Below are 13641 nucleotides of genomic sequence, written 5' to 3'. Positions count from 1 at the left end.
TCCAGCAATTCAATTTATATCACAGATTCTGACGCTGATGAAATTACAAACCGAATGACCGCAAACACAGCTCGATTACATTTATGTTAAGTGAGTACTGTAACTTAATATACAAGTCTCTCCCAGTAAAACAATAATGCGTGAAGTGTGTCGTAGACTGATTGGACTATCAAATATTTGACTACCAGAAATCACTTTTATCAAAAATATGATGTAGAAGTACATACAGGCATATCTACATCTACAGCTGCATCTACATACTTACTCCGAAAGCCACTGTACTGTGTGTGGCGGAGGGTACGTTGTACCAGTACTAGTCATTTCCTTTCCTGTTCCACTAGTAAATAGAGCGAGACAAAAACGTCTACCTGTATGCTTCTGTACGGGCCCTAATTCCTCTAGTCTTTGCTGTCCTTACGCGAAATGTACGTTGGCACCAGCAGAATCGTTCTGTATTCAGTTTCAAGTAACCGTTCTCTAAATTTTCTCAGTAGTGTTCCCTGAAAAGAACGTCGCCTTCCCCCCCCCCCCCCCCCCCCCCCCTCCAGGGGTTTCCATTTGAGGTCACGAAGCACCTCCGTAATATACGAATGCGTAAGAATAGCCATCACGTGGAATCCACATCTGTGATAGATATTATGTAAACTGAAGGTGGAGGGGGAAGAAGGAAAGGAGAGGAATGGAACTAATGAGATCAGCTGCATCGGGAGTTCATGCGGAATCAGTAGTGACGAGTGGAAAAAAAATCTGCCTCACTGGGACTCTAGCCCAGGATGTCCTGCTCACTGCGCCACCCGGACACAAACTTCATCGCAGCTGCGCAGACTGTCTCGGCACGCCACCCAGCGCCACCTATCTGCTGTCCCCGTCCACGTCCTCCGTGTTCCCCAATTTTAGATTTCCGTCCGAGGTCGAGCGTAAATGTGCACCCGCCCAGCGAGGTGAATCATTTATATAGTGTGCCGAGATATTCCGCACAATTGCGATAACCATTGTGCCTGGGTGGTGCAGGGGTTTAGGCAACTGCCCATTAATGGGGGACGTTGACGAAATTGACCAAAAACGTCAGTTTTCAATTTATTTTTTATTTGTTAGTACAACTCGTGGACAGTATGTTCCCATAGTTTCAATGTTGAAAATTAATTAAAAGTGTGACGTGGCCTCCCTGCCACGCCCACAGTTTGAAGCAGCACTTCAATACCAGCTCAGCGAACAACGATTCTGTGTATTACTTTCAACCAAACATGGGCGTGATGCATCTAGAAGGCCGTGATACAAACTCTTTGGATTTATAGATTATCTTTGGCCGATCCTGCACTTCTCAAAAAGTATGATGATGGTAAAACCCAAAATCCAAATGAGTCTATAAATTCACTCACAAGTAAACGATGCCCTAAAAATACATAAGGGAAAAAAGTTAGGTTGAACTTTAAATTGCGTTTCCTGAAAAGCTTGTTTTTTAAAGTTTATGTACATTTTCCTCAGATTCTATGAATGCTAGAGTTATGAAATTTTGTACGCATATTTCTGTAAACCTAATAAACGTCGTCTCAAGAGCAAATTTTGAAATTCTGATTGCAAGCTGAGATATGGGGAAAGGTGCTTAGTATTTTGCATGAATTTAAAATTGTACTTGTGTGATTATAATTTAAAAAATATGAAAATCTCCTATTTCACCTATTACAAAAACCTCGTGACAGAATCTTACAACATATAAAGAGATGAAACAGAGAAATTTTTGTAGAAATCTCTTGAATACTTTCTGAGAAAAAGGGACATACATTATTTTTTGAAAATAAAACTTCAAATTTTATTTAAATAAGTTGAATATATATAATCAAAGGATTTTATATGTAAATGTGTTAGTTTCATACAAAGAGTGATACAAAATTTCATTGACATATCTCCAAAACTGTGGATGCATTTTTCAAATAGTATGTGTTTTTCATCAACGTCCCCCTTCAGTAGAACCTTCTGTATTCGGCACACATTTTCACTCGTCGTCGGTGATTTCGCATAAAGTCCTGATGCAGCTAATATCATTAGCTCCAGCCCTTTTATTTTTCTTCCCCCCCCCCGCAGATATATATATATATATATATATATATATATATATATATATATATATATATATATGCATAATACGTGCGTGTTTTTCGAACCTACCGGTAACAAATCTAGCAGCTCGTCTCTGAACTGCTACGATGTCTTCCTTTAATTCGACCAGGCGCGGATCCAAAAACCCGAGCAGTACTCAATTATGGGTTGCACTAGTGTCCAATATGCAGCCTCGTTTACAGATCAACAACCGTTGCCTGAAATTCTCCCAATAAACTACACTGAAGAGCCAAAAAACTGGTACATTTACCTAATATCGTGTAAGGTCCCCGCGATCACGCAGAAGTGTGGCAACACGACGTGCCATGACTCGACTGGTGTCTGAAGTAGTGCTGGAGGGAATTGATACCATGAATCCTGCAGGGTTGTCAATAAATCCGTAAGATTACGAGGAGTTGGAGATCTCTTCTGAACAGCACGTTGCAAGGCATCCCAGATATGCTCAATAATGTTGTTCTCTGGGGAGTTTGGTGGCCAGCTGAAGTGTTTAAACTCAGAAGTGTGTTCCTGTAGACACTCTGTAGCATTTCTGGACGTTTGGAATGTCGCATTGTCCTGCTGGAATTGCCCAAGTCCGTCGGAATGCACAATGAACATGAATGGATGCAGGTGATCGGACAGGATGCTCATGTAAGTTTCGCCTGTCAGAGTCGTATCCAGACGTATCAGGTGTCCCGTATCACTCCAACTGCACACGCCCCACACCGTTACAGAGCCTCCACCAGCTTGTATAGTCCCCTGCTGACATACAGGGTCCATGGATTCATGCGGTTGTCTCCATATCCGTACACTTCCATCCGGTCGACACACTTTGAAACGAGACTCGTCCGACCAGGCAGCATGTTTCCAGTCATCGATAGCGGAATGTCGGTGTTGACGGGCCCAGGCGAGACGTAAAGCTTTGTTTCGTGCAGTCATCAAGGGTACACGAGAGGGCCCTCGGTTCCGAAAGCTCATATCGATGATGTTTCGTTGAATGGTTCGCACGCTGACACCTGTTGATGGCCCGGCACTGAACTCTGCAGCAATTTGCAGAAAGGTTGCACTTCCCTCACGCTGAACGAATCTATTCAGTCGTCGTTGGTCCAGTTCTTGAAGGATCATTTTGCGGCCGCAGCGATATCGGGGATTTGATGTTTTTCTGATGATTCCTGATATTCACGGTGCACTCGTAAATGGTCGTACGGGGAAATCGCCACTTCATCGCTACCTCGGAGACGCTGTATCCCATAGCTCGTGCGCCGACTACAACATCACGCTCAAACTAACTTAAATCTTGATAATCTGCCCTTGCAGCAGCAGTAACAGATCTAACAACTGCACCAGACACTTGTTGTCTTGTATAGGCGTCGTCGACAGCAGCGCCGTAATCTGCCTGTTTACATTTCTCTCTACTTGAATACGCATGCCTATACCAGTTTATTTGGCGCTTCAGTGTATGATATCAATGATTCACAATTGGAACCTGTCAACTCATGTGAGTTCCCTGATGTCATACTTTGTAGGAATATGAAATGGAACGGTCACTTAGGCTCAGTCGTAGGTAAAGCACGTGGCAAACTGTGTTCATTGGTAGACCAGCGAAATGCAACCAGTCTGCAAAGGAGACAGCGTACAACAATCTCGTGCGACCCTTGGTAGGATATTGCTCAAGTGAGTGCGAACCATTCGAAATAGGACTAACACTGGATACTGAGCCGCGCGGGATTAGCCGAGCGGTCTCAGGCGCTGCAGTCATGGACTGTGCGACTGGCCCCGGCGGAGGTTCGAGTCCTCCCTCGGGCACGGGTGTTTGTGTTTGTCCTTAGGAAAATTTAGGTTAAGTAGTGTGCAAGCTTAGGGACTGATGACCTTAGCAGTTAAGTCCCATACGATTTCACACACATTTGAACATTTTTGGGGATATTGAACGGATGCAAAGAAGGTAAACACAAATGATCAAGGGTTCATTTGACCCATGGGAGAGAGTCACGAAGATGCTGAAAGGACTGAACTGGCTGTAGCTTGGGATGGTGCAAGCTACCCCGATAAAGCCCACTTAGAAAGTTTCTAGAACCGACTTGAACTGTTAAATCTAGGAATATACTACAGCACGCTATGTATCGTTCCCCCACGGATTGCAAAGACAAGATTAGACTAATTACAGCACGCACAGAGGCATCTAAGCAGTCATTTTTCCTGCTGTCCGTACGCCAATGTAAAGGGAATAAAACCCTTATAAAGAGTACAATGGGACGTACTCTCTGCTATGCACTTCATATTGATTTATTGAACGTATATGTAGATGTAGATGGCGATATACATGAATTTATTTACTTCTCTTTCGTATCAAACAAAAATTATGTTTTCCTGTTCAGTTGCAGACATAAAAGTTTTAAGCATATTTATCGGTAGCTCAGATGGTAGAGCACTTGCCCGCGAAAGGCAAAGGTCCCGAGTTCGAGTCTCGGTCGGGCCACAGTTTTCATCTGCCAGGAAGTTTCATATCAGCGCACACTCCGCTGCAAAGTGAAAATCCCATTCTGGAAGTCCCATCGTGCTGAGAGCCATTTGAACCAGCCACTTCTTCAGACTCTCGCCTCTAGCTAGTGCTGTAACGGAAGTTTATATAGGATGTTTCAAAAAGAATGACCTGATTTTGGACTGTAATAATTACGAAACATGGGACGTGCGAGCAAGGAAATATGTGTGTTTGAATCAACGTGACCGAAAGTTTGAGAAAATCGCCGTTATATGTCAGTCAATGTGTCTTTTCAGTTTACAGTAAGTCAAGAGTAAGATGGCGTCCGCTCAACAGAAATCGTTTTGTGTGTTGCAGTTTGCAAAGACTGAGTTAGTGGTTTCCATCGAGCGTGCTTTTAATGGGCACTGATCCAACTGCATCCAAATTCTTTTGAGCAGAGACCACGAAAGTCTACTCGCCGCGCAAGCAGAGAACTGGCAATGCCTCATATGACTGTATGGTGTGTATTAAGGCGTCATTTGATGTATAAACGGTACAGAGTACAATTAGTGCAAACTCTTTTGGTTTGTGGACTCCTGCGTTCTTGGCGTCGCAAGATCGCTAGACATGACCTCATGCGGTTTTTTCCTGTGGTGATGTGTCAAGGAAAGAGTGTTCATCTCCCCTTTACCTCGTTGCATAGAAGAAGTGAAGAACAGAATAACAGCTGCCATAACTTCTGTAAAAGCAGATACATTGTGAAAAGTTTATGACAAATCTGACTATCGTCTATATTTTGTTCGTGCTGCTGATGGCAAACACATATAGTATTCGTTTTAGCGTAGCTATAACTTTATGATTTTCTGAGTATTTTGCAATTATACCACGTTTGTTGTATGTTTTTATCAATAAATATGGAGTTTTGAAATCAGCTCATTCTTTTTGAAACACACTGTATTTTCTTACTTCTTTTTTAAATTATGGCATTCACTTTTTATGTCATGCAGTCAATTTCTGCCATTACACAAATTACTCTGAAAAATTAAGAGTTTTTCAAATGTGGAAACATGTTCAAAGGTGTAATATTACCATGCACCTAGGAACAAGTTTTCGGTCGAAATTTAAAATTGTTGCAGTCGAGAAAATCTTATCAATGCTACGATTTACTGCTCTACCTGTTTCACTATTCTTCTGCTACCACACCAATAATCACTATGTTAAGCGAAAGTAAGTAGAAGTAAGCTACTAATAGCAACCACTTACAAGTTAAATATATTTCGAAACAGAAGCTATTGAAAACTAATACAATGTCCATTTTCAAGACAGGTAAAATTGTTAAGACATTGTTCAAACTCAGTTTCGTTTGCAAGCATCACATGTTGCTCGATAAAAGACCTTCTTCTGTTTCAAGGTACAGGGTGGAGCGTGACCGAGAAAGTGTGGCTAACTGCTCTCATGTTATATAAATAGTTCTAAAAAGGCATAGCGTTTTTCTCACCATAAACTCCTGCACCAGAAGAATTAACAGTATATTCCAACAGTTTTATGTATTGTTCAGCAGTTATACGTGTAGATCGTAAAATACTTACAGTTGCTATGTACAGCACAACCTCATGTCTAACAACAACAGAACATGTAGAGAAAACGGTGGTAAGTGCTTATGGTGGTCTCTACTGTGCATTCTTTCCTATGACAGTAAAATCACTACATGTACATCTACGTGGATACTCTGCGAATCACCTTTAAGTGCCTGGCAGAGGGTTCATAGAACCACCTTCACAATTCTCTATTATTCCAAACTTGTATAGCGCGCGGAAAGAACGAACACCTATAGCTTTCCCTACGAGCTCTGGTTTCCTTTATTTTATCGTGGTGATCGTTCTCCCTATGTAGGTCGGCGTCAGCAAAATATTTTCGCATTCGGAGAAGAAAGTAGGTGATTGGAATGTCGTGACAAGATTCCGTCGCAACGAAAACCGCCTTTCTTTTAATGATTTCCAGCCCAAATCCTGTATCATTTCTGTGAAACTCCTTCCCATATTTCGCGATAATACAAAACGTTCTGCCCTTCTTTCAACTTTTTCGATGTACTCCGTCATTCCTATCTGGTAAGGATCCCACACCGTGCAGCAGTATTCTAAAAACGGATGGACAAGCGTAGTGTAGGCAGTCTCCTTAGCAGGTCTGTTACATTTTCTAAGTGTCCTGCCACTAAAAAGCAGTCTTTGGTTAGCCTTCCCCGCAACATTTTCTATGTGTTCCTTCCAATTTAAGTTGTTCCTGATTTTAATACCTAGATATTTAGTTGAGTTTACGGCCTATATATTTGACTGATTTATCGTGTAACCGAAGTTTAACGGGTTCCTTTTAGCATTCATGTGGATGACCTCACACTTTTCGTCATTTAAGGTCAACTGCCACTTTTCGCACCATTCAGATAGCTTTTCTAAATCGCTTTGCAGTTTGTTTTGATCTTCTCATGACTTTATTAGTCGATAAATGACAGCGTCATCTGCAAAAAACCTAAGACGGCTCCTCAGATTGTCTCCCGAATCGTTTATATAGATAAGGAACAGCAAAGGGCCTATAAAACTACCTTGGGGAACGCCACAAATCACGTCTGTTGTACTCGATGACTTTCCGTCAATTACAACGAACTGTGACCTCTCTGACAGGAAATCACGAATCCAGTCCCATAACTGAGACGATATTCCATAAGCACGCAATTTCACTACGAGCCGCTTGTGTGGTACCGTGTCAAAAGGCTTCCGGAAATCCAGAAATACGGAATCTATCTGAAATCCCTTGTCAATAGCACTCAACACTTCATGTGAATAAAGAGCTAGTTGTGTTTCACAGGAACGATATTTTCTAAACCCATGTTGATTGTGTGCCAATAGACCGCTTTCTTCGAGGTTATTCACAATGTTCGAACGCGATATATGTTCCAAAATCCTGCTGCATATGGACCTGTAATTTAGTAGTCTGAAGTAACGTCCAAACAATATCGTGTGTTTCTAGGTACACTGTCCTCTAGGTACAAAACTTACTCCTACTTATTTCAGAGGGAAACACAATCTGTTTCCAAGACCAAAACATTTAGATCTATTTTTAAAGGTCTTAACAAGAGCCCAAGGAAAGGCAACTAATGTCTGGGAGTAGGGGGGGATGCGACAGATACGTCGCTTGTGTGGAAAAATATTTTCGCACCAGCCCGCAATGGTCGGCAATTTTTCCGGAGCACCATGTCAGCTTAGAGAACGGTAACCATCTGATTCCCGCCGCAGCAAACACGAGCTTATTTGTGGAATCTCTCATGAAGGATTCGCGTTGTTGCGTAACATCACACACTGGCTGCTTTCTGTGAACAACGCGTATGGCGATAAAGAGACAGTGAGTGCAATACTGCTGCGCTGTTGCGTGTATGAACACAAAAGTAGTCACACAATAAAAGAATCGTCTCATGTGACTCTTACGGTCGTAATTAGACTCATTCGGAAAATGCAGCCGAATCAGATAGCCAACTTACTCCTTTATTTTGTATAGCTTGTGACCCATGTCAATACGACGCTTGTAAGTCCGGAACAACACAAAGAGTCATATCCTGTCTACAGAGGACACTTTCCGTCGAGACGCTCACTTCTAGTACACTGTACCCAGTCTTGTGGATCAAACGTAGCATCCGCAACGAAAAAAGCATTTAATTTTACAGACTACACCGTTACTTGTAGCGATTTTTGATTTCTAACCGGCAAGTACTAGAAAATAACGCAATTACGAAGTACGCAGCAGCACACAAATTCCCGGGAATAATCGTGAAACAACATTTAAACCCATTAGAGAACTTTGAACTATTTCTTTGAATATGGCCTCATACGTTACATAATTATGACGCTGATATTTTAGTGGTGTTGTTTTCAACATATCTCTTCAGAAGTCGTTTATTATTTCCAGCTTGTAAGTCACTTTACTGCGTAGCACATACCTCTATATAATTTACTTCGTTTAATACACAAAAATTATTCAGCTGTCAGTTCAACCTGTAATGTTCAAGTAGTAGACGATTCAATATTTTGAATAATGGAAGTATTAAATGTGACACAGTAGGAATAAATAATTTGTGACTATAATTGGGCGAACTTTTTACATCACGATAAGTGCTGTTGTTAATGAGCAGTTAGCGAGTTCATGCTGCAATTGAGGAAGTTAGGCACCTGCTCACATTATGTAAGGTCGTGGAGAGAGATTCGTTTATAGCTGTGTGGAAGGCGCTGCAGACAGGTCCGTCTAAACTATTCACTTTTTATTCGTGTTAAATGCGAATGTTGCTAGAGAGAAGAGTTTTATAAGAATAGTGTGGACGCTGACTCAGATTATTGATGAACACTCATAATGGCAGGCGAAAATATAAAACCTTTTATTCAGTGACTGTATTGTCAGTGCTGACCAGCACAAGCAGGAATCTGTTTAGACTGACTAGACAAATTGGCCCATTCTCGTTCAGCGTCTCACGTTCAGGAGGTTCGGAGCTCGAATCACTCTCCATGCATCCCGATTTAGATTTATCGTGGCTACCCAGATCTTTTAACACAAATATTGACATGGCTCCACTGAAAAGAAGATAGCCAATTTCCATTCCCATCGTTCTCCTATCGGACTTTGTATTCCCTCTGTAACGAGTGCGTTGTCGGAGGTGTTAAAACCTACCTGTAGCTCCATTTCCTTTCTCTTCGCGTGAAGTAAAACGCAAGTCGAATTACTCTTATAAAAATAGAAGGAAACTTTAAGAAAGTCATAAACCTCAGAAAATTTGGGCTCAAATGTAAAAAAAAAATCACCAAGAGGAGGACCTCAAGCATTCCTACCAGTGTGGATTCCGAAAATATCCGTCATGCGAAACCTAACATACGCTTTTCTCACACGATTGCTTGAAAGCCTTAGGTTAAGGCAGTTGGCATTTCTTGACTCAGCACCAAACCTACGCTTTTCGTCGAAAGTGCGGTCGTATGTGGGTATAAAGCGAAATTTGTGACTGGACTGAAGATTTCTTGACAGAGTGTACGTAGCTTGTTATCTTGGATGAAGAGTCGCCGACAGACGTAAAAGTAACGTCACAGTGTGTCCCATGGAAGGGTGTAGGGGCTTGTTATTTATTGCTGTATATTTTAGCTGCACAGCTGTAAAAGTGCACAAATAGTCAGTGAGGCCATGACTACAGCTCACACAAATATCTGGGTGTAACAATTTGTATGGATGTGAAACGGAACTATCACTTAGGCTCAATCGTTGGTAAATCAGGTGGCAGACTTCGGTTCATTAGTGGAATACTGTGGAAAGACAATCAGTCTGCAAAGGAGATTGCTTACAAATCATTCGTGAGACCCGTTCTAGACTATCGCTTAAGTGTATGGAACGCATACCAAATGGGAATGACGAGGGCTGTTGAACGTATACACAGAAGGGCAGTGCCAATGGTCACAGGTTTGCTTAAATCACATGACAGCTTCATGGAGATGTAGGAGAACTGGGAGACTTCAAGACAGATGCCAACTGTCTCGTGAAATCCTACCTGCAAATTTTGAGCAACCAGCTGCTTCAGGTAAGGAACCAAGGAATATACAATGAGGTTACAATTAAAGTATCGCTATTACAGAGGGCTCCCACGAAAAACCAGTGATCAAAGGACAATGAAACTTCGTGGAAACATGTGTAAGGACTTGCCGAAGTGAAATAACGAATACATCATTGAAAGAAATACATTTTCATTTGTATGTGAAAGAGTAACTCTGTTAACTGCGTACCATGTTTACGTTTAAGGTTGGTTACAAGCGTTGCAGAATGTTGCGACCACGATGGCCTGGATCCGCACTAGAGTTCTTTCGTAGCACTTTTCGAACGGAGGATCACGGAATTTTCAGTTGCAGTGACGAAGCTGGAAGATCGCACATTGCGTCCAGCATTCTCAGCCATAACAACAGCAACTTCTTCAACGATTTGTGGCGCAGTTCGCCGTTGGCCTCTCCCAGGAGCAATTCCCAAATCGGCAGTTAACTCGGACTTCTGAATGATGTTCTTCAACCCCGTGCGGAAAGAGGGCCTCTCCGTGTTCCGTTAATGAGTCTATACTCGCGAAGAGCACCAGTAGTATTGCTATTGTTTTGATAAAAAAAGCCCTACGAGTAAAACCCTGCTCGTATTGTCCAGACCAGTTTTGGCTGTCTGCAACTGTAATGCACGCTGATACTTGTTTCAGCCCTATGTCGCCGTGCCAGTACTGGCACCTAACCGCAAGTCATAACATAAACTTCCAAAAACGCAAATCCTGCAGCGCTCAGTCTGAACATCTTTCCTATAAAGGTGGTTCCATCTACACTGGCTCAAGTAGCGAAAGTTTAATTATAACCACTCTGTGCTATAACCCCCTACGTGTCGCGTAGGCCAGGCTGGTTACACCACACACAGATGCGTTTCAGTAGTCATTATTCCCGCCTTCCATGCGCGGATGGAACGGAAAAAAGCCTTAGTAACTGGTGGAGCGGGAAGTACACGCTGTATTGCAGAGTGTAGGTGTATATGTAGAGGTGTTGCAGTTATGGCAAAAATAAAACTGTGCCGAAATATTTTTTCGACATTTCGAGACAACATAATCTAAACAGCAACAAGGTTATTTGTGGTAAGATTCGCTCCAAAGAATAAATTTAAAATGTCAAAGTACTGTCGTCAGACCTGAAAAATAGGTTGTAGCCGGCCGCTGTGACCGAGCGGTTCTAGGCGCTTCAGTCCGGAACCGCGCTGCTGCTACGGTCGCAGGTTCGAATCCTGTCTCTGGCATGAATGAGTGTGAAGTCCTTAGGTTAGTTAGGTTTAAGTAGTTCTAAGTTCTAGGGGACTGACGACTCAGATGTTAAGTCCCATAGTGCTCAGAGCCATTTGAACCACGGAGGATATCGTCTTCACGGAAGTATAACGCCATTAAATGTCCAAAAATGTATATACTCGTATTGTTTGTGATAATTATAAACACAATTTGATAATTTACAGTAAATAAGTTACATTTATGTACGTAGTTAAGTTTCTGTGTGCTAACACCAAGGAACATATATAAAATGTATCGTATATAACTTGACTTATATACGTTACTTATAGATTCTACGTGCTTTTATATGTGTTTCTTGCCGCTAACACAACTTCCCTATGTACATAAGTGTCATTCATTTACTACAAATTATCAGTCTGTGCTTTTAATTATCATACAAATTATGTACATTTTGGACATGTCGCAGTATTATGGTTCTATGTAGAAGATATTGACGTCTTCTAAATCAATACTAACAGTAAGTAAGTCTCTGTAACACACTTCTTATAGTTTACATAAATGCATAGCCAATTTCTACTGATTTATAATATCCCAAATTTTGTAAGTTTCTGAAGATGACAGATTAATCTGTTGAAGCCGGTAAAGCGAAAGAAAAAGATACTTGTGCAATTGACGACGGAATTTTATTCTGAAATACTTACTGCGAATATGTTAGAGAAACAGCAGGAGATATGAGTCACAAATTCTTCGCATTTACCACACTGGACTCGCATTCGGGAGGACGACGGTTCAAATCCGCGTCCGACCATCCTGGTTTAGGTTTTTCGTGATTTCCCTAAATTGCTGGAGGCAAACGCCGGGATGATTTTTCGAAAGGGCACGGCTGATTTCCTTCCCTAATCCGAGCTTGTGCTCCGTCTTTTATGACCTTGTTGTCGATGGGACGTTAAACGCTAATCTGCTCTTCCTCCTCCTCTTCGCATTTACACTCTACGGAAATCAGCAGACGGAATTTTTGCACTGTTAATAAGTTATCATCAACCACTAGCTACTGTTATAGGAATTCTCCTTCGTCGAAATACCATAGTTTTTTTTTTTTTTAAGAAAAGCTACGACGCTTCCGATTAAATGTAACTGTAGTGTCACCGCCAGACACCACACTTGCTAGGTGGTAGCCTTTAAATCGGCCGCGGTCCGTTAGTATACGTCGGACCCGCGTGTCGCCACTGTCAGTGATTGCAGACCGAGCGCCGCCACACGGCAGGTCTAGAGAGACTCCCTAGCACTCGCCCCAGTTGTACAGCCGACTTTGCTAGCGATGGTTCACTGCCTACATACGCTCTCATTTGCAGAGACAATAGTTTAGCATAGCCTTCAGCTACGTCATTTGCTACGACCTAGCAAGGAGCCATATTCAGTATTTAGAATGAATTCTGAACAGACAATATTGTGAATCATGTACCGTCAAGAGTGACGTTCATCATTAATGGATTAAAGTTAAGTATCAAAATAATCACGTCCGCTTTCTGAATTCTAATTCCTTGTCATGTTCCAGACCACACGTCAGTATAGTCCTTTCCTCCTCACGCCAGCCTGCGTGAGCTAAAACGCGTGCGTTTCGGCCTCCACTCGTAACACGGTGTTGGCTCTTCTGCCAACCCAACAGTAACCTTACCTTCCAACATACTATAACATTCCTAAAACACCAGGCGGTGGCTGCGTAACCAGCAGGAGGAAAAAAAGGGGACTCTTTGGTGTGCAGACAGCTTACCGTCGGCGATGGCGACGGCGAACACGGAGTCGAGGAGCGCCTGCGACTGGCCCTCCAGGTAGGCGAGTGCGTCGGACAGAGCCAGCAGCGCCCGCTGCTGCAGCTCATCCGCCGCCGCCGCGGCGCCCGGCCGTAGCAGCAGCGGCAGCGCCAGCAGAATCAGCTGGCTGCGCGTCTGCATGGCTTCTGAGGGCGGGCGTCCCACCTGCCGACACCTGCGGCCGAGGCAGGCGCGTCCTCCGTGCGCAGCCGGCGCCTGCGCAGCCCTGCCAGTGACGTAGGCACGCGGCAGCCGGCGCACACTTGGGTACACCGAAGACGCCGTATAAACAACACCGTGCTGCAGTATAGCTTCGGAGACAAGTCACGGGTGATGCCGACTGCGCGCAGACACCAAATTTCACCTGCTCTTGAAGTGGTCAACTGCTCTTTCGGCCACTTTTCGAAATAGCTGCACTGCGGATGCTGAAGTTAACTGCAAGCGGGGGAAAA

General features: G+C 43.0%; 1 protein-coding gene across 1 annotated transcript in view; it reads right to left on the bottom strand.

The window, feature by feature from the left end:
- The window catches only part of LOC124596175 (UPF0764 protein C16orf89 homolog), a 57823-nt gene extending 44491 nt beyond the window's left edge, over positions 1–13332 (bottom strand). The window contains exon 1 of the mRNA XM_047135213.1: positions 13150–13332. Within this exon, the coding sequence (XP_046991169.1) occupies positions 13150–13330 (181 nt within the window). The 5' untranslated portion in view covers positions 13331–13332. The remainder of the gene's footprint in view (positions 1–13149) is intronic.
- Between the last annotated feature and the right edge of the window lie 309 nt (positions 13333–13641).

Source organism: Schistocerca americana, chromosome 2 (assembly GCF_021461395.2).
Source record: "Schistocerca americana isolate TAMUIC-IGC-003095 chromosome 2, iqSchAmer2.1, whole genome shotgun sequence".
Taxonomy (NCBI): Eukaryota; Metazoa; Arthropoda; class Insecta; order Orthoptera; family Acrididae; genus Schistocerca; species Schistocerca americana.
This window is presented reverse-complemented; position numbering and strand designations above follow the sequence as displayed.